The 22,231-nt window shown below is 36.6% G+C and overlaps 1 protein-coding gene across 1 annotated transcript in view; it reads left to right on the top strand.

Annotated features, from left to right (window-relative positions):
• Positions 1-17,659, top strand: part of LOC136306644 (transmembrane protease serine 11C-like) — a 72,869-nt gene extending 55,210 nt beyond the window's left edge. The window contains exons 6-10 of the mRNA XM_066233091.1: positions 2,601-2,639; positions 7,452-7,623; positions 9,789-10,048; positions 11,952-12,094; positions 17,498-17,659. Of these exons, the coding sequence (XP_066089188.1) occupies positions 2,601-2,639; positions 7,452-7,623; positions 9,789-10,048; positions 11,952-12,094; positions 17,498-17,659 (776 nt within the window). The remainder of the gene's footprint in view (positions 1-2,600; positions 2,640-7,451; positions 7,624-9,788; positions 10,049-11,951; positions 12,095-17,497) is intronic.
• The last annotated feature ends 4,572 nt before the right edge of the window (positions 17,660-22,231 follow it).

Below are 22,231 nucleotides of genomic sequence, written 5' to 3' on the forward strand. Positions count from 1 at the left end.
AAATTTATATTACAAATCTATCTACTGCTACTGTGAAGCTCTTTCTTATACTTTAGAATTACACAGCTTAGTTTATTATTATGTTTCAGACTTCTTATTTCAAGGAATAAAATATTCACTGGACATCAGACTTTTAGAGAGTTCTCCTTCTTTCCAGTGCACCAAAGTTGCATTTCTATCTTCCTAACCCCAGAAAGATTCTAAATATAAAACAGTTACAGAGCTAAAACCCATTTAGGGAGCATTTAAGCATTTTTTTCTAATCTAATATTTAACAATCAGTGAAGTATATTTAATTTCCCCAATAAATAATTAGTTCTTAAAATATAGGAATTAACACTTTCCCAGTCAAATTAGACCAGTTTATTTACCAAAAACTTTATGTGGTTTGATATATTTTACTAACAACAAAAAGCTCAAAATTAAACTCTAAAGATATTCCCAGTAAAATTAATTTCTTGATTAATTTTGTCATCAGCTAACTGTGTCTATTCTTCTATCACCTTTCTTGGTGCATCTAATTTCCTACACATACATCTGCCATAATACTTATCACATAATGTTAAATTGCCTACTTAGTTGTATATCTTGTCCATTATACCCCACGTTCATTGAAGCCAGGGGCCATATCAATTCCTGGCCCATGGGAGAAGAGCAATGCACGTTGTCTGGGCTGTGTTCTAAAATTGCTTTGTCTTATTCATTGATGGAGTCTTTTTTTTGGCAGGGGCCATGCTATCTTTTGGTTTTTGTCACATCCTTTAAACAGAACTTTGCAAACAGAGTGTCTTCTGTTACAGCATTGACTCCTTGATTCAGAAGTAAATTCGGAAGTGTTCCAGCCTTCAAGTGTAAGCCAAGGGACTTAAAAGGAAGGAAACACAGTGACTCAGCTCAAAGGAGTGACAGTTTAATAACTTCCCCATTCATTGTACCTACCTGTCTTCCACCTACCCAAATGATAGTTATTCTATTAAGCTCTGGGATAATACCACTATTAAAAGTAAATTATAAGTCAGGAACATTTCTTTATTTTAGCAGGTCATGTACCAATAAAGAAAACCTCAAATAAAGAAGAAAGTTCTGCAAACATAGAAGGATTTCTAAATAATTTGTTTTTAAGGTATAGGAATTAACATCTTTCTATTAAACCAGTTCATTTCTCAAAATCTTTATATGGTTTGATATATTTTACCAACAACAAAAAGCTCAAAATTAAACTCTAAATGTACCATGTTGAACAAAAATAGCTTTTGGAAGGCAGTTACAAAGGATTAGATGAAAATATGCTACCTTCCTATTGAGTAGGTGTGGCATATATCTACTCATAGTTCATCTACCTGCTGAATTACTCCTGACTTTTTGTTCAGACAGGTTGACTTTTCAGCAAAGGATTCTTTTGTTTTCCTGGTTTGTTGTTCAACCTGATGTAAGAGTATGGAACTATAATTGGCATATGCATATGTAACTGGATACTCCCTACATAATTTATTGAAACCCAAGAGCATGATAAAATGAACCTACACTGACATTTATAGTACTTAATTTATAGAGGCACTAGATTCTTTTTTAAAGAGAAAAACTCTTAAGTAGAAATTGTTGTTAGTATTCAGGGTTTCATGAAGAAGAGCCAAAAAAGTATGAGGCAGCAACAATACTGCAAGTGGAGGACCTCAACCTTTCCAAGATTAAGGTGCCTTAGAGAGATCAGTTATCCAACTTACTAATCAGAAACATGACACCATGAGTAGAAACTAACAAACAGAAGATAGTGTACAATATTATTATTTAGTTTTGCAAAACTGATTAGATTTCTCTAGCCCTTTCTGAGACATAACACCACACCATCTGCTGTCTGATTCCTGACCTGAAGAAAGCTCCAACAGGGCCAAGCATCCACGTCCTTGGGCCTTCCCTGGACTCGACTGCCTTCAGTCATGTATGGTTGGTCTCGACCTTCACTTCCTCAGGATGGGAACAGAAAGTCACTAGGTGCTTTGGCTTTCCTCCAACATAAATAGCTAGTGGACTCAGTTTTCTGCATCTAAATTTGGATGTTATCATGTTTCATTTGTTCATCCTCTCCTCTCACAGCTCCTTCATAAGTTGAACAGGTTTATGATTTTGCAGGGTTGTGGACTTTTGCAGATAAATTTACAGAATCGCCAGGAGTAAATCTCATGCTGTAATATTCCCTACATGCTAGAAATAAATAGACAATGTTAAAGTCTGCCTTATTACTAAAGTAAAAAAAATATGTTTATTATCCAAAATGAATGGAAAATAAATGGCATACTTAATTAAATGTTCTAAATAATTGAAACATCACACAAAAAGTATTAATTTTAAGAAGATCAAAATATACCAAAATTACTTATTATGGGGAACTTGAGAGTTTTTTAGAAACAGATAAATGAATACTAAGATTTTATTATTCTCTATGTTAATCTATAAACATAGAAATTATAAAGTGAAGGTTGAATAAGTTATTATGCCTACATAAAAATGAATTTCAAACAGCAAAATAATAAATATTAATTAATATTAAACTAATGTGTTTATAAAGGTAAATATTCATTTTCTTTTCCTTTGACTTTTAGACCTAGAAATGCCGACAGCAGAAAATCTCCTCCATACCTGTAAGTGCATCACCAAAGACTTATTTTCTAATGAATTAAGATTCCTTGGGTGGCAAAAAGACCTCTATTTGAGAGTCCATCTGGTATTCACAAAGGTGTAATGGGAAGCCTACTTTTAGAAATGTGTACAAATGTGACTATAGGTTGGCCTTAAAATAACTGATATCATGGATTTATCACATGACATAATGGCAGAAGGGATCTAGAGATAAGCAGAGATGATAAGAACTTAGAACTTGGGCTGGCCTGTGGTGGTACAGTCGATAGAGCCTCGACTTGGAACCCTGAGGTTGCTGGTTTGAAACCCTGAGCTTGACCATTCAAGGTACATACAACAAGCAAGCAATGAACAACTAAAGTGAAGCAACTATGAGTTGATCCTTCTTGTTCTTGCTTTGCTCTGTGAAATCAATGAATAAATTCTTTTTTTAAAAAAAGAACTTAAAATTTAAAATCAGCTACACTTCAGTCTTGAGCCCCAGGTCTGCATTTACTACTAGATGAATTTGTACACATTACTTAACCCCTCAAGCCTTCAGTTTCAAGTTGCTGTGAAGAGAAAAGAATGCAGCTCAAGTACACTACTTACTACAATTAAAATACTGCTCCCTTTTCCTGTGTATCTGTGTGAGGCCAGATTTTCCTTATATAGTTTGACCAAAACAACATATCACAATATATTGAAACAAGAAGCAGAAACAAGAATTCATTCCTCTTTTATCAAGACAGACTTGAAATACATAAAACAAAACTGCTCTTTTCCCCTAAATTATATGGTTCTGAAAATATAGTTTTTCTAAATAAAAATGTCTAATTTATGCTTTTAAAAAAAGTATGTGGCTCATAATAAACAGTCAATAGATGTTACAGCTGTTTGATTTTCTATTCTGCCTATGAAAACTTCAGGTTTAGGAACTCACTATGAAATTCTGATCCTATAAGACAACCTTAGTGTGCTGAGAATTAGCGGTCTTACATGCAGGCAGTTCCCTTGCTGCCCAAGGCTTTCTGCTTCCACTCTCCCAGTAGCTGCTCTGGACAATGTGATTCCCAGGGTTGCTACAACCTGATACAGACTGTCAGAAGAAGCGCTGCTCTTAACTGGGGAGTGTCATTGACTGAGGCAGCTAGATTAGAGGAATCTCCCTCCAGAGCCATGTGACACTGACCCTGGTGGCTCTTACTATCCTTCTTCAGTCCAGCATAATTATTTCTGAGCAACCTAGGCAAAACTTGAACAGAAATCTGTAATAGATTACTTTTCTCTCTGATCTATCTTGACTAAACAATCCTCAAGCAACTTAATAAGACATCTTAAATCCCTTACTCCAAATAAAACTTTAGTACTGATTCAATCAGTATCTACAATTGTCAGGTTGGAAGAGGAGAGATAGTCAATAAAACCAGTGGTAAGAAAGAAATCAGCTAATTTTTTTTAAATTTAGTGAGAGGGACAGACAGAAGTTCAGAGAGGAAAGAGAGATGAGAAGCAACAATTCTTCATTGCAGCACTAGTTGTTCATTGAATACTGTAAAGCCAGCAGGCAGGGCCAGGGCCACTATCACAGCAGCCTTCTGGCCTATGCAGGTTCGCATTGGATTCGGACAGTCGGTAAAGAAACCATGGAGCCAAAAACTGGTGGGCCATAGTCTTTAATCTAGCTTGCACCCGGCGGGCAAGTAAAAATACACACTGGGCTCCAAAACCCAGTCACATTCAGTGCTCACAAAGCTACTGATTTATCCGAGTTTCCTAGAATCAAAGGTTTCTAGCTCAACAGCCTTATTCTCCTCAGTTCCCCATTTCCTTCCTTATCCCAGATACAAACTCTGTACAAACTGGCATCTCACTCAGTACTCCGCCATCTTGGCTGCTTTTCCTGGCCTTCTCCACGTGGCCTCCTCCCGCTGCTGGCTCTATTCTCTCTGCTCTCTCATGCTAACCTCAGGAACCAAAAGAGCCCAGACTCTCATTCCGTCCCCATTTTATAGTGTAGAAATCCAAACCCTTAATCCAATATACAAAACAGGGAAGTCTCTAATACAAAGTCAGCCTCTGAGGCATGATAGGATTGTACCGCCCTACATCAAAAAGGGTAGGAAAGGCTTAATCCCAAAACCAAGCCCCAGGCTAAAGGATTCTGCCTGCCTTTAGCCCACCCAAACACACATTAATATCACCTGGGTGACAGCCTCCTCCTGTTATCTTTAACAAAGTGAGCATAATACATTTTATCTGCCCAACAAATACTTTCTCATAAGTTCCTTGACTAGGGTGGGGGTGGAAGGTGCTGAGCCAGTGACCCCTTGCTTAAGCCAGTGACCTTGAGTTCAAGCCAGTGACCTTGGGTTTCAAGCCAGTGACCTTTGGACTCAAGCTAGTGACCATGGGGTCATGTCTATGATCCCACACTCAAACCAGTAATCCTGCACTCAAGCTGGCGAGCCTGCACTCAAGCCGGCAAACCTGGGGTTTCAGACCTGGGTCTTCAGTATGCCAGGTCAACCTCTATCCACTGTGCCACTGCCTGGTCAGGCAAGACATCAGCCAATTTATCTATTCCCCAGCTAGAACACTAAATAAACTTCCAGATCAGTATTCTGAATTTGACTTTACTTGTCTGAGATTTTGATTGTACCTTTAAGTAAAAGGGGACAAGGGAGAGGTAGTCAAACAAAACTAAATAGGGTTAAAGAGAAAAGAGAGTTCGTGTACATCACATAAAGTATTTCAAGTGTAGCAATAGGTGATGAAGTAAAAGAAAGGTGAGGAAGCTGTAAGAAACTCATAAGTTCTCTGAAGATTCTGAAAGTATCAGCCAGAGAATTGTCATTATATTCCAAAACCCTTGAAATTTACCATATGACCTCTCTTGACATAACAAAAGCTACAAGGTGCCGTGTAAGATTTCAGCAAGGTAATAACAAGGTAAATGCTACAGAGGTAGCAAATGAAAGCTTAATAGAGAACTCAGAATGGCAGTTGGTGCATAATTATAAATTAGATTAAAATTCTGAATAAGAGCAGACAGGGAAGTTGGAGTCACACAGGGGAGGTTCTTCTAGTTTACAAAGAAGCATCTTTGTTTTTATATTCCTCTGAAGGAAGTTGAGTAAAAGCCAACTTCCTTTAGGAGTTGGCCAAACAGAAGGGAGGATAGGGAGGCACTATTATACCTTTGGGTTCTGGATTGTTTGTTTTATCCTCTGTAAGGGCTGTAATTAGGGAGTGGAAAGAAAGAGGAAAAGAAAAGGGAGTTACATTCAATGAGTCAAGATGCAAGCTCTCCCATCGAAAGTACCAATCACAAAAGCTCTGTTTCAGCTAAGTGATTTTTATAGAGGATGTCTTAACAACTAATGTTTGGGTGACATCAAAGAGAACAATCTAGAATCAGAAGTAATATACAAATTTGAGGAATTCAGAGGGCTAGTGAAGGCCCTTTAAAGTCTGTCCCCCTACACTCTGTGTCTAATTCCTTTCCACCCTCAAGAAATAATATTTTGATACATCTTGTCACATATAATTAACAACATCTCTATAAAACAATTGACCATCTAACCTTTCCAATTAATTTAAATCTCATTCTTGATACAAATTCCTCAGCTTTAACACTATTGACATTTTGGGCCAGATAATTCTTTGTTTCAGGGACAATCCATTTTAGCAGCATCCCTGGTCTCTACCCAATAGATACCAATACCATCTCTCAATTGATATTGCAAAATTTCTCCTGGGGATGGAAGATGGTGTGCAAAAGTGTCCTTGATTAAACAGCCACTACTTTAATCTATGTCCACTGCATTGATTATGGCAAGTATTTTATATTTTCTAAATGCTTAGGAACATAATATATTACAGGAAAGAGTTTTGCAGTCAAATATCATTTTTATTTCAAGATACCTCATGCGTTAATAGACTATATAGACTTCACTGCTACAAACTTCATTTCATTTGTTGAACTCCTTTTATGTAATAGATTCTCTGGGGAAGCTTCTGGAGATATATATTTTTTAAAGATATGGTTCCTGTCTTCCTAAAATATTTATTAATGAGGCTGACAATATTTAGTGAAAGATACCATAAACTATTAAGGTATAAGCTCTGTGTTTTATTTGCAGTAACATGAGATAGTCAAACAAATCATAGAGAGAGAGAGTCAGACAGATGATAATGAAGTCATACTATTACTACAGATTTGCTTTAAAGACTGGAGAATCTAGCAGTTCCTCTAAATCTAAACTGACATGAAAGCAGTTCTGCATAGGAGATGTATGTAACTTTAAGAGAGGGTTGACTACCTTCGTACGCTATTCCTTTTATCCAGATATTGTGCATTATAACTCAAGTATGAACACATTTCTGTCTGCTCTGTCTCTCATAAATATCTCATTCAATCACATTCACTCACACTTTCATATGAATGCTTCAGAGCAATCATTACTTCAAACAATTTTCTAAAAAAATTAAAAAGCACATATTTCCCTATGCAGCTTTGTAACTGGTGGTACAATTATTATCTTCCAACTTCAAATATTTAATTTCACCTACCTCTTAACAGACAAGGCCACACAGACACAGAAACATGTGTGAGTGATGAGGATGAGGGAGGAAGAGGCAGATGTCAATTTATTTTGAATGCTCAGGAAATCTCATGTCAGTAGTAAATTCCAACTTCTCCAAGACTGTCTGAGTTTTTCCTCAATTAATAATTAACAAGAAAATGTATTATGGGAAATATGTTTACTGTAGCAATGCATGCACAAGCAATATTAATATTATGATATGCTAATGAACTCTATTTTGCGCAGGTTGTGGACGTCGTACAATAACTCCCTCTGGCCACAAGGTAGCTGGGGGCATGGATGCTGAGCCAGGGGAATGGCCCTGGCAAGCTAGCCTTCAACGGAACAGTATCCACCGATGTGGGGCCACTCTGATTAGTAACAGCTGGCTTGTCACTGCTGCTCACTGTTTCATAAGGTAAGCTCTGGACCATATAAAGCCTTCAAAGCACTCAAGTACCTAAAAGTTTGATACATATGTAATTTTTCTAGAATATGGCCACACAACTACACCTCCAATTGTTCAGTATTGTGCAGTATAGCCTTAAAATTACTCAATGAATTGTCATTAAAAAAATAGATTATTCAGGCTAATGCATATTTGTCAGCAGTGGCATTATTGACATTTTAAACAAAACAATTCATTGTTGTGGGGGAGCTGTACTGTTCATTAGAAGATATTTTGCAGCATTCCTGGCCTCTACCAACCAAATGCCAATAGCATTCCCCCAGGATTGACAAGCAAAAATGTCTCCAGACATTACCAAATGTGTCCTGGAGGATAAAATAACCCTCAGTTGAGAATTACTAAGCTAGAGTCACTTAATTTCTTTTATAAAGAAACTTTAAATCCAAATTTGAACATGTCTTTTTTTTTTCATCATTATTATGTTTGGTCTTATTTAATTCATCCTGCATCCTCACATATGTATATATAAATTATATTATATACATATTTAAATTCATCCTGCATCCTCCCATATGTATATATATATTATAGCCCTATTTGAAATAATTAAGTTTAAAGGATATATTATTTCACCAAAAGTTTGCTTTTATTTCCTAAAAGGTTTTTTGCCCTTTTGTTTGCTGGTTTATTTCAATAATTTCTATTGAATTTTTATGGCATTTATTGGTTTTATTTTTATTTATTTTTAATTCATTTTTAGAGAGGAGAGAGAGGGAGAGAGAGGAGAGAGAGACAGAGAGAGAGAAGGGGGGAGGAGCTGGAAGCATCAACTCCCATATGTGCCTTGACCAGGCAAGCCCAGGGTTTCGAACCGGCGACCTCAGCATTTCCAGGTCGACGCTTTATCCACTGCGCCACCACAGGTCAGGCCTATTGGTTTTATTTTTAAACAAAAACCCCTCTCAAACTTGAGAATTTTAAAATGTTCCAGAGCACTATGTTTTAGCATTTAACATATAAACTCTTGATTAACAAATAATGGTAAAAATGAGAAATATATTCCTTTTTATACTTTTAATCAGTGGTAGTCAACCTGGTCCCTACTGCCCACTAGTGGGCATTCCAGTTTTCATAGTGGGCAGTAGCAGAGCAACCAAAGTATAAATAAAAAGATAGATTTAACTATAGTAAGTTGTTTTATAAAGATTTATTCTGCCAAACTTAGCAAAAATCTGATATAAGGTACTTGGTAAGTAATTATTATTATATTCTTTAACTTTCTGTAACTCTGCTTTAAAAATTTTATAAAGTAAAATTACTTCCCTACTTTATAAATCACCATTACTGTGGAACCGGTGGGCAGTTAGAAAATTTTACTACTAACAGAGATACAAAAGTGGGTGGTAGGTATCAAGAGGTTGACTACTCCTGCTTTTAAAAATTATAAAAGAGGATTTAGATATTTCCTTAATTTCTGTGTTTACATTGTCCAATATCCTTGCATACTTTTTATTTCATCTTTTTATCTTGTGTTGTCATTGTTATCTTTCTAAGTCACCTTGAGCCTTTTCTGGACAAAACAAGAATAAAATGTAGTTTTCATGGATTATCTTTTAAAATACAGTTTATTGAGTTATTCAAAATCTATCTATATTACAATTTTTTTTTTTTTGTATTTTTCTGAAGCTGGAAACGGGGAGGCAGTGAGACAGACTCCCACATGCGCCCGACCGGGATCCACCCAGCATGCCCACCAGGGGGTGATGCTCTGCCCATTCGGGCTGTCGCTCTGTTGCAACCAGAGCCATTCTAGCGCCTGAGGCAGAGGCCTTGGAGCCATCCCCAGCGCCCGGGCCATCTTTGCTCCAACGGAGCCTCGGCTGCAGGAGGGGAAGAGAGAGACAGAGAGGAGGGAGAGGGGGAGGGGTGGAGAAGCAGATGGGTGCTTCTCCTGTGTGCCCTGGCTGGGAATCAAACCCGGGACTTCCGCACACCAGGCCAATGCTCTACCACTGAGCCAACCGGCCAGGGCCCTATGTTACAATTTTTATTTTTTCTTATACATATAAATTTGTATGATATATGTACTTATAAAAATATGTAATTGTTTTAAAAAGCATATGATATTAATCCCTATAGCTCCAACTTTTAATAACTTAATCTATTTTCTTTAGAGGAAATGATCCCAAAGAATGGAATGTTAGTTTTGGACTTCTTTTAAGTGATCCACTAATGCGGCGACCTATCAAGAATATTATAATTCATGAAGACTACCATTACCCTGAACATGATAATGACATTGCTGTTGTGAAACTGTCTTCACCAGTATTATATACAAGCAACATTCGAAGAGTATGTCTTCCAGAAGCTACTTACACATTTCCACCCAATTCAGAGGCAGTGGTCACTGGATGGGGAACATTAAAGTCTGATGGTAAGTTCCTAACCTTCCTCCATTACATAGTTTAAGTTTTGGGAGTTAAAAACCAGTACCCAGAATCACAGGTAAACCTGAGAAATATTTTCTCTGGATCATTTTTTTTTAAGAGAGAGAGAGAGACAAAGAGTTGGAGGGAGAGAGACAGACAAGAAGGGAGAGAAATGAGAAGCATCAACTCATAGTTGCATCACTTTAGTTGTTCATTGATTGCTTCTCATATGTGCTTTGAGGGGGGGGGGCTCAAGCTGAGCCAGTGACCCTTTGCTTAAGCCAGCAACTATAGGATCATGTTGGTGATCCCATGCTCAAGCCGGTGACCCTGCACTCAAGCTGGTGAGCTTGAGCTCAAGCCAATGACCTCAGAGTTTCAAACCTGAGATCTCAGCATCCCAGGTTGACACTCTATCCACTGCACCACTACCACTCAGGATCTGGATCCTTTTTAAAAAGATAATTTGCAGTAGGTTGAAAATTTTACAATATTGATACAGAAACTACAATTTCATAGAGCTGTTTACCATAATTTCTCTTAACAATGGCAATCTTTACTGAAATGTATTACTTGAATAAGTAATTCATTTTTCTCCATTTCATTAATTAATTGACTCAATAAACATTTATGTTGATTACCACTTTTGTTAGAAGCACTATCCTAGGTGATTTGTATATATTAATAAATTAATTAAGCAAATATAGAATAATCATGAAATATAATCAATAAGTAGATCATTCAGCCTGTTTTGTGCAGGTAAGTACCATAGAAAAAATAAGGACTACAGAAGACTAGGCATTTTTGATGGGGTGAAATAAATAGCCCTTTATGATAAGGCGATACCTAATCAAAGACCATTGAAACACATGCATCTTGCCCTGGCCGGTTGGCTCAGCGGTAGAGCGTCGGCTGGCGTGAGGGGGACCCGGGTTCGATTCCCAGCCAGGGCACATAGGAGAAGCGCCCATTTGCTTCTCCATCCTCCCCCCTCCTTCCTCTCTGTCTCTCTCTTCCCCTCCCGCAGCCAAGGCTCTATTGGAGCAAAGATGGCCCGGGTGCTGGGGATGGCTCCTTGGCCTCTGCCCCAGGCGCTGGAGTGGCTCTGGTCGTGGCAGAGCGATGCCCCGGAGGGGCAGAGCATCGCCCCTGGTGGGCAGAGCGTTGCCCCTGGTGGGCGTGCCAGGTGGATCCTGGTCGGGCAGATCCTGGTCGGGCGCATGTGGGAGTCTGTCTGACTGTCTCTCCCCGTTTCCAGCTTCAGAAAAATACAAAAAAAAAAAAAAAAAAAAAGAAACACATGCATCTTGGTGACCCTAATAATGTAAAGATTTAGTGGTTAGTTATATTCATAAATGCTTTTAAAAGTAGAAGAAAATGAACCTAATATTAATTTTAAGATTCAGAATTATGATAAAACACAGAAATCTAAAAATAATCTTAAAATATATATATTTTTAGATTACGAAGTTTTCATTTTGTGTTCTAAGGCATACATGTAATAAACACAAAATTCCAAATCAATTCAAAAGTAAAAATATCCCATCACATATGATGAACATACTATCTCAAAGTACAGGATGAAGCAAAGGTAGGTTTACAGTTGTGAGTACACAGAACACAGAGTTTATGCCTGTATTATTATTTATTATTGTATTATTTTCCATATGAACAATGAAAACCTATTTTTGCTCCACCCCATATGATAATTTTTAACGACAGCTTACTGTGTTCATTACATTACTTCTTTGTCACTAAGAAAGGAGACAAATAAAAGCTTCATTAAAATATATGTTTTTCATTGATTTAGAAGGTTTAGAAATTATATATAGTGTCAGATACTAATAATCTAGCCAGAGAGACTAATATTGACTTTAGCAAAAATTGCATGATCTCTTCTTCCTTTAGGAACAAGTCCTAATATACTCCAAAAAGGAGTAGTAAAGATTATAGATAATGAGACCTGCAACAAAGAAGAGATGTACAGTGGTGTGATAAAACCTGGAATGTTGTGTGCTGGGTTTCGGGAGGGAAAGGTGGACGCCTGCCAGGTAAGCCTGCCTATTCATTTTCAAGATTTTTTTCTCATATTTTTTAAATTTCCAATTCACCAGTTCAAAGATCTCAAAGGACTGGCAATTATTAAAGTATATTTTATAACCAAAGTAGCTAATTAAAATTATAGTGCTTTCTGATGAGTCCCATTAAAGTACTAAACCATCCTCACTATTTATAAGAAATTGTGAGTGGAAATGGGGAAGACACTCAATTTGAAGTAGCAATAAAGAGATGAAATGGAATGTTGGTGACGTCAGTTCCAATGGTTCTCTTTCACTGAGAATCATTCAACAGAGTCCAACACCAAATTGTGGAACTTTCCTAAATGAGGGTGGCTCCAACACCCTAAATATTTTATTTAACAACACTTGTATAGGATCTGCTTATGCCAGCCACTGTTTTAAAATCTTTACAAATATTAATTTATTCAAGTATGACAGCTCTGTGATGTATGTTTGTGCTATTATAAACCTTACTTCTCAGATATAGAGACTGAGACCAAGAGAACAAATCATTTGCCTAAACTCACACAGGCATTAAGTGGCAGGACTGAGATTTAAACCCAACAAATTGAGCTTTACAGCTTATACTGTGAATTCTACACTAAGCAGCCTTTCCTTTGCTTTATATGCTTCAAACACTCCTGATGCTATTTATAAGCAGGTGTCGTGGAGCTAACAAAAATACCACTGTAGTTATCTAGGTAGGCAGCATCAGTGATTAATCTAGGAAGATCCTTATTTTATTAATTAATTCTTTATATAATGATTATTTGTTGCCTATTAACTATGTGCCAGACCTTGTGCTAGGTTCAGGGAAGTTAAAAGAAATAGAGCACTATTCCTGACCTCTAGGAGTGAGAAAACATGCAAACGAGTACTTACAGTACATAACTATCATCTCTAATTACACATTCTCAGCTTTCCAACTGTTTCACTAAATGTATTCTTCGAAATCATGACCAAGCTTAAATCCCTGTTTCTCTCCATTTTTTCTCAGTCCGTCACCCTTTTCCAACCTTATGCATTTCAAAACCCATGTTTTATTATTTCAACCACTCTATTGACACCACCTTCAATGACTTAACCGTTATTCCCTCACACCCATCTTAATACTCTCCAACCACTGAGCAATCTATATACTTTATTTGCTTTTATATGCAAGCTCCTTAGCACAGCTAGAAAAAATCTTGTAGCCTTGTAATTGGTGTTCTATAATCACAGCTGGGTCTTTAACACACTGTAGAATTCTTTAATGCACCTCTCATTGTGTTATGTCAAGTTTTCATTACATTGTTTGAATGTATTTACCACACTCTGATATTCCTTAACTTATGACATTTTTTTCTACTAACTAGAAAAAAAATGAAAGTGATCACATAGGAACACCCCTAATTTTTTTTTACCTAATAAATTTACATTTGTACTTATCTTCATCTTCTAGGCTCACGATAAACAAGTTTCTCCTACTATTCAAAGCTAATCCCTTACTTGTAGTCTACATCCACTCTCTATCTACACAGATATTTGAACTTTCTATTAGTTTGAACTTTCTTCCATATTTTCCAAACTACTCCAATCTAATAGACTTTTCCACATATTCTGAAAACATTATAAGATCTCTCTCTCAATATAGCTTACTCTATTTCTTTTTCTCTTCCTGGTCAAATTTCTAACAACAGTTTACCATCGTAGTTCCACATTCTCAATTTACTCACTCTCTGACTCACTGCTTGCAGGCTTTTGCCCTACCAGTCTATTGAAAGTACTCTAACCAAGATTACTAATGATTGTCTACTTGCCAAATCCAGTGTATGCAGAGTGGAAGACAGACTGAAGGCAAGTGAGCTAGAAACACTGTGATCTATTAAAATATTTTGTGCGAGAAGGATAAGGAAGGATTCAGATAAGACATAGTAGGAATGAAGAGACAGTGAGACAGTACCAGCTGAGTAGACAAGATAGTGATATGGATTAGATGTGAGAAAGAAAGAAAAGGAGAAATATAATGCTAATTCCCATATTTCTGCCTGAGCAACTGGAGAAAGGGTGTACAGGAGAAAGAACAGGGTTGGAAGGGTGAAAGTTCAGTTTGGGGTATACTAAATTTGAGGTACCTGTGAAATATTCAGGCAGATATGTCCAGTATACCATTGAAAATAAAAACCTTGAGCTCAAGAAAGAGTTCTGGGTGGAGATACATATGGAAATGCCCCTCAAAAAATATAAAGGAAAAAAGAAAGAAAGAAAAAGCCATTGCCATCTGGGTGGTAGTTAAATTCGTGAGAATGAACACAATGGGTCAGGTAAAGTGTGAAATAAGAAGCACCAGAGTAACAGAACTCTGTTATATATGCTTTTAATGTGCTAATATAATAGCACATTATTATCTGGAAAGAGCCCATCAAATTCAACAGCTGTTATCAGTAAAGTTGGGAAGATGCATTGGTGGAAAGAAAAGCCATTTATAAGAGTACAGAAACTTTAATAGAGACTGATACTTTAAATCACTTCACTTTGAAAGGAAGATATTAGAACAATAGAGGAAGTCTTAAGATCCAAAAATGTCATTTTTAATCTAGGCAAGACCAAAAATAAATAAATAAAACATGTATATGCTTAAAAAGGAAAAAGACTAGAGGAAATGAAGACATTAAAAAATCAAACAAGGCCCTAGCCAGTTGGCTCAGTGGGTAGAGTGTTGGCCCAGCATGCTGACATCCCGGTGTGATCCTGAGTCAGGGCACACATGAGAAGTGACCATCTGCTTCTCTTCCCCTCCTCTCCCTTCCTCTCCTTTCCTCCCTCTTTCCCCTCTCACAGCCAGTGGCTTGATTGGCTCAAGCATTGGCCTCAGGTGCTGAAAATAGCTTGGTTGATTCGAGCATTGGCCCCAGACAGGGGTTGCTGGGTGGATCCCAATTGGGTAGCATGTGGGAGTCTCTTTCCATCTTACCTCCTCTCACTTAAAAAATAAAAAAAGAAAATCCTGGCCTGTGGTGGTACAATGAACAAAATGTTGACCTGGCGTACTGAGGTCACTGGCTTGAAACCCTGGGCTTGCTGGGTTAAGGCACATATGAAAACCAATCAATGAACAACTAGAATGAAACAAATATGAGTTGATACTTCTCGTAAAATCAATAAATAAAATCTTTAAGAAGAGAAGAAAAGAATGAAAAAGAAAAGATTATTTATAGAACAAGGTCCTTGATCCACAGAACAGATAGAGGGATTAGCCTTGAAATCTATTACTCTAAAGAGGAGAGTAGATATAAGTGTAGGCTGATGTAGGTGAACTGGGAAGTCAAAAAAGCCAAAGAAAAGAAATGGAAATATTCCTACCTGTTACTCTTTACTTACTCTATGAATATGAAACTAAGACATTAAATTCAGTCAGGGAACATGATTTTTTTAAATTGTGAAATGAATCTTGTGTGTGCACAAAATGTGAAATGGCACAACCTCTATGGAAAACAGCATGGTGGTTCCCAAAAAAATTAAAAATAGATTATTATATGATCCAAATATTCCATTTCTGGCTATATGCCCAAAGGAATTGAAATCAGGGAAACAAATAGATATTTGTACATACATGTTCATAGCAACATTATTTACAATACCTCAACAGTGAAAGCAAGTCAAATGTCCATTAATGGATAAAAGCATGAACAAGACAGTGTGTGTGTGTGTGTGTGTGTGTGTTCGTATAATGGAATGCCATTTAGCCTTAAAAAGAAAGGAAATTCTGACATGTGTTACAACATGAATGAATTTTGATGACATTATGCTAAGTAAAATAAGCCAGTCACAAAAAGACAACTATTGTTTGATTCCACTCATATGAAGTACTTGGAGTAGTCAAATTCATAGAGACAGAAAATAGAATGGTAGTTGCCAGGAGTTGTGGAAAGGGAACAATGAAGAGTTATACTGTTTAATGGGTATGGAGTTTCAGTTTTGCAAGATGGAAAAAGTTCTGGGGATGGATAATGGCAATGATCACACACATAAATGGACTTAATGCCATAGAACTATATACTTAAAAAGTTAAAATAATAACTTTTCTGTTATGTATACTTTGCACAATTCAAAATAATGGCTGACCTGTGGTGGCGCAGTGGATAAAGCATCAAGCTGGAATGCTGAGGTCACTGGTTCAAAACCCTGGGCTTGCCCAGTCAAGGCACATATGGGAGTTAATGCTTCCTGTTTCTCCCCCCCTTCTCTCTCTCTCAAAAAATAATGAAGTATTGAATGAATAAATGAATGAATGAATATTTTCAAATTGTGAAATGAGAAAAGTTTGGGTTGGCTGCTCTTAAAAAATGAGAAAGGAATATGGCTAGGGACACATAACTATTGGGGAAAAGAGTTGGCTTGAGGATGTAAATTTGTAATGCGGTTTTCTTTCACAGTATGTGGTTCAGCCCAGGTTGTGATGTAAAGGTAAGAAGCTGAGTATCTTGTTTAAAGAGCAGTAGTATAGGTAAATTATGGAACATAATTACATGACGAAAAAATGGTAAGAAGTAAGTTAATACACTAGGAGAAAAAGGAGTCAAGGATTGGCATTCTTAGTGAGGCTGAAGAGCAGGTGTAGAGGAATAAGAACACTGAAGGGGTGGGCGCAGGCATCACAATGCTGAACAATGGCACTGCACAGATAGAGCAGTTCCAGGTGATGGAAGTCTTCCCTGTTATCCCTTTCCACCCTTGTCTGGGAGTGACATGGAAATGTTTAAGAAGTAAGTGTAGATAATAAAAATTAAGGAAACCAAGAGATTGGTGGTTTCATCCAATAGATGTTGAAATTATTCAGGATGATGTTAAGGATTAGAACAAAAGAAAATCCAAATGCCAATGTGTTTGATCATTCTAGAAAAATGACCTCATTATCACTAAATTAAAACTGTAAGGAATGTAGAGGGTAGTTTAGTCAAATTACATTTTGAAAATTGGAGTGATGTTTATGTAAGAATAAAAAAGCAACAGTCCAGTGCTGGTGGTAAGAAAAAAAAAAAACAACAACAACACTTCCTTTTTCCCAGTATCTGCCTGAAAATAAGAGAATCTGGGGAGGTGATCAGAAAATTCTTCAGCATACTGATGATTGCAAAAGCAACAGTACCTTCAATATCTCTTTTAGGTAATAATTGAGATGAAGTTTTTCATACTTGTTTTCCATTATTGTATGTCATATCCACAGATATACACTGGTATCTTTGATTTAAATAAATGATTATAGAACACAAAAATATACAAGATTAGAATTTTAATATTTAAATGCTTAGGTTTTTTTCCTTCTTGTGTCTTCCCATTTTTACTACAGAAGAAAAAAACAAGCAGTGTCCATCTTTACATTCTAGTAACTGCATATATTCTTTCTCTTTCTAGGGTGACTCTGGTGGGCCTCTGGTGAGTGCAGATCAGAAAGGCATTTGGTTCCTTGCTGGTATTGTAAGCTGGGGAGATGAATGTGCTCTTCCAAACAAGCCTGGTGTCTACACTCGCGTGACATACTATCGAGACTGGATCATGTCCAAAACTGGTCTCTAGTACAGAAATTCTTTGTGGATTAAAGCTTGAAGATTATATGCTTGTTAAATATGGCTGTAATTCCCAAACTACATTTAACTAAGAACCACTTTATGCACATTTAAACATATTCAATTTTAAAACTATGAGAGCTTCTTGTGAATTAAATTTTGACAAAGGTTTAGTAAAAGTAATGGCAGAGACATACAATTTTGTATTTTATCCCTTTGTAGAGAAAAGACAATGGTTTGAGTAAATATAGGTTACAGATTGCTAAGAAGGTTTTCACTGCTGATTTACAGATCAACTTTCCTTGAGAAATCATAGAATATAGTTGTTCACAATAAACTTCCTTCTGAGTGCATACATAATCTCTTGGTGACAAGTAAGTACATGGATTCCTTAAAATTATTATATTGGTAGGTTGTAGCCTAGAGTTGCCGTAATACTGCCTATAAAACTTTCCCAGGAAAATCTGCCTACCTGTTTTCTAGGCTTTGTGTCAATGCTAACCCTTTTTCTATTTATGACTCCTCACCTTGAGTGTCAGAAAACAGCATGATAATCTCCTAGGGCGCATTGAACAGGTCTTAAAGCTTGTTGATTTGGCCCTATTTTTCTTTCACATGAAAGTGAGGCCAGCAGATAGTTCTCACATGTACACACATAATAGTAACTTATCCTCAGACACTATGTCGTCTTGAATAAACTATGCAAATAATGCCAGATTCTATGTCTCCAAACTCTTAAAACTCTTCAATGATACAGATTATCAACCAGAATAACTTATATGAAAATTTAGCTTCCACTTCACTTTCCTTTTGCCCACTGGGAAACTTCCTAGCTATCTTTTGAATTAATACGGGTTATTCAAAATTATATTACTTCACAACAAACAAAGATTCTATATATTTATGTGTTTATTGTCTTAATCACAGATTTTGCATAAAGCAATGTCATACTATGCATATTCTGATATCTTGGGAGAAAAACATGATGGACTAATGATTTAAGCCACCAATACTCTTCTTTACCTAATTTCTTTGTGTATAGAAAATGTAGTCCCTGGCTCATTGGCTTAGTAGTAGAGTGTTGACCTTGCATGTGGATGTTCTCATTCAATTCCAGTTAGGGCACACAGGAAAAGTACCCATCTGCTTCTCCACCCCTTCCCTTCTTGTTTCTCTCTCTCTCTCTCTCTCTCTTTCTCTCTCTTTCCCTCCTGCAGCCATGACTTGATTGGAGCAAGTTGGACCCAGGCACTGAGGATGGCTCCATGGCCTCGCTCAGGTGCTAAGAAGAGCTCAGTTGCTGAGCAACACAGCAATGCCCCAAATGGGCAGAGCATCTTCCCCTGGTGAGCTGCCCGGTGGATCTTGGTTGTGGCACATATGGGAGTCTGTCTCTGCCTACCCTCCTCACACTGAATAAAGGAAAAGAAAAGAAAAGGGAAATGCATAAAATTCCTATGGAAAAAGTACAAATACTTAACTTTTATTTGTAAAAATACTTTGACATGAAAACATATTTTAGGTGAGCACATTTTTGAAGCATGTCACATCTCAATAGGACTGGATTAAGTGAACCAACCTGCATAATGATGTGTTATATTATAAACCCTTCTAGAGAGTTTATTTTCTCATTTTCAAGAACCCTTTGTTTAAAAAAAAGAGAGAAGGAGAAAGAGCCATATTACATACGTTTTCAAGTATTAGAAAAAAGAATAGCCTTACCACATTCTTTTTTAACTTTTTGCTGGGGGGGTTTAATATACATTTAAAATAATTCTTATTTTAAGAAAAATGTGTCTTACCTTTCATATATTTCTTTTTTTTTTTAATAAATTTTTATTAATGGTAATGGGATGACATTAATAAATCAGGGTACATATATTCAAATAAAACATGTCTAGGTTATTTTGTCATCAAATTATGTTGCAAACCCCTCGCCCAAAGTCAGATTGTCCTCCGTCACCCTCTATCTAGTTCTCTGTGCCCCTCCCCCTCCCCCTAACTCTCTCCCTCCCTCCCTTCCATGTCCTCCCTCCCCCCCCACCCTTGGTAACCACCACACTCTTGTCCATGTCTCTTAGTCTCATTTTTATGTTCCACCAATGTATGGAATCATGTAGTTCTTGTTTTTTTCTGATTTACTTATTTCACTCCTTATAATGTTATCAAGATCCCACCATTTTGCTGTAAATGACATGGTATTGGCAGAAAAATAGACACTCAGACCAATGGAACAGAATAGAAAGCCCAGAAATAAAACCACATATATATGGTCAAATAATCTTTGATAAAGGGGCCAACAACACACAATGGAGAAAAGAAAGCCTCTTCAACAAATGGTGTTGGGAAAACTGGAAAGCCACATGCAAAAGAATGAAACTCGACTACAGCCTGTCCCCGTGTACTAAAATTAATTCAAAATGGATCAAAGACCTAAATATAAGACCTTTCATATATTTCAAATAGCATTTCTTAAAAGTTTCTATTTAAAAATCATAAACTCCATAATATTATAGGCTCTTTGTCTTATTCTATATTCTTAATACCTAGAACTCTGCATGTAAAAATATTTGTTAAATAAATGAAATAATGAATGAATGAGAAAAGTTTGGAAACTATAGTTCTTATGACTATTTAATAACGCATAGCTGACAAATGAAAATACACCATTTTAATGAGTAGAAATCTGTGCATAGTAAAAGAATAATAGAAAATTATTTTGAAACTGAAAGATAATTTATAAAGCATATCATAAATTTTACAGATAACAGCTGAAACCCAGGAGGCTTGAGGGTCATGCAAGAAAACAGGGATCTCTTGATTCCCAGTACATATAGTACTTTCTTCTATATTGTATGCAGAATAAAAGTGTAGTTTAAATACCATTACAGAAAATGCTGTTCCCCTCAAACATTTACTTCCTAGAATGTTCTTTGAATAGATGATAGGGTTATAATGGATGTTATTGGTCCTCCACCTAAACCCCACTATCAGACATGGACATTCCTCCATTAGCTGTTGAACTGCCCTCTTCTGAGAAATGCCCCCAGTTTATGGGAAACACCACTCAAAAGTGCCTGAGATGTTGTTACATGCCTCCTACCTAACAGGTGGTCCTTAGCCAATGAGTAACTTACACACCAGTACAAAAGCTTAACCTCTTTTCCTTATGGTGGACAACTATGATGCCTGTCACACTCCAGCGCTCACTGCAGGATCAATCTAAAACTGGACTTCAGCTGAAGCTACATTTGCCTCACTTCTTTCTCTGTCCTAACTTACTTTTCCTCACTCTTTTAAAGGTTTCATTCCCTCAAACCACTTACACAAGAAGCCCCTTTGCCAGCTCTGATTCTGGGAAATTCTACTTAGTACATTGACTGATTTCATTTTCAGATTAGTTGATTGTTAAGGAAAAGAGTTTTCTTGGATTTTTCTGGAAATACATTATGTATTTTTCTAATTAATAAACCCAGTATAGTAAATCTAATTAGGACTTTATTGTTTTAGAATATCTTGTCAAAATTCATCATTACAAACATGAAGTTTTCTTGTATTATACTATAAATTTAGATGCAGGTAGTTAAAGCATTTAAATGTAACTATACTAATTTTAAGACATAAAATCTGTGTTTAACTAAATCTCTGTTATTACTATGTATTTTTGTTTGTTTTTGTGATAGAGAGAGAGACAGACTGGGACAGACAGACAGGAAGGGAGAGAGATAAGAAGCATCAATTCTTCATTCAAGGTTTTGAACCTGGGTCCTCAGCATCCCAGGCCCATACTCTAGCCACTGCGCCACCTCCTGATTAGGCCACAGAGTTCTTTCTTGGTACTTATGCCTTATCATTCACACTTGCTCTAGGCAATCTTATCCACTTCCATGACTTCAACCACAAGAAATACATAAAGATTCTACAGATTTATATCTCCAACCAGGATGTATCTCTTGAGCTCCACAGTTTTATAGCCAAATACATAATAAAAATTCCCTTAAAGCTAATGTATAGGCATCTCAAAGTAAGTATGTTTAAAACTGCTCTCTTTCCAATATTCCTAGGTTTAGAAGACAGCCCATCCAACTCATATTTCCAAACTGGAAATTAAAACCTAATTCTTTATTCCTTTTACTTCTTCAAAAATAAGAACTAATCAATCAAGTTCTGTTAACTGTACTTTATATATAAGCAAATTTATCTCTCTTCACTTTATGCTCCCTCCATACTTTACATGTTGTGTTAGCAGCAAGGGTATTCTAACTAGAATAACTGCTTCAAATGTTGATCTGCCCACTATTTCCCAAATCCCTTCAATAAATTCTCTGTATGTTACACAATGTTCTTTCTAAAGCACAAACCTGGCTATATTAACAGCAAGCCACTTTATCCTTCAAGGTACTGCTTATAGGTAAAACCCAAACTCCTTAGCATGCAGTTCCCCCGCTGAGGTCAAACAAGACCATTCTCTGCCATATCATTTTAGCTCTCTTACTGTGAGCAAACGTTCTTTTGGGGGCCTATTTAGTGACATGCTTTTTACTTTTTTGTGCATTTATTGGTAATTTAATTATTTAAAATG

Source organism: Saccopteryx bilineata, chromosome 5 (assembly GCF_036850765.1).
Source record: "Saccopteryx bilineata isolate mSacBil1 chromosome 5, mSacBil1_pri_phased_curated, whole genome shotgun sequence".
NCBI classification, from domain to species: domain Eukaryota; kingdom Metazoa; phylum Chordata; class Mammalia; order Chiroptera; family Emballonuridae; genus Saccopteryx; species Saccopteryx bilineata.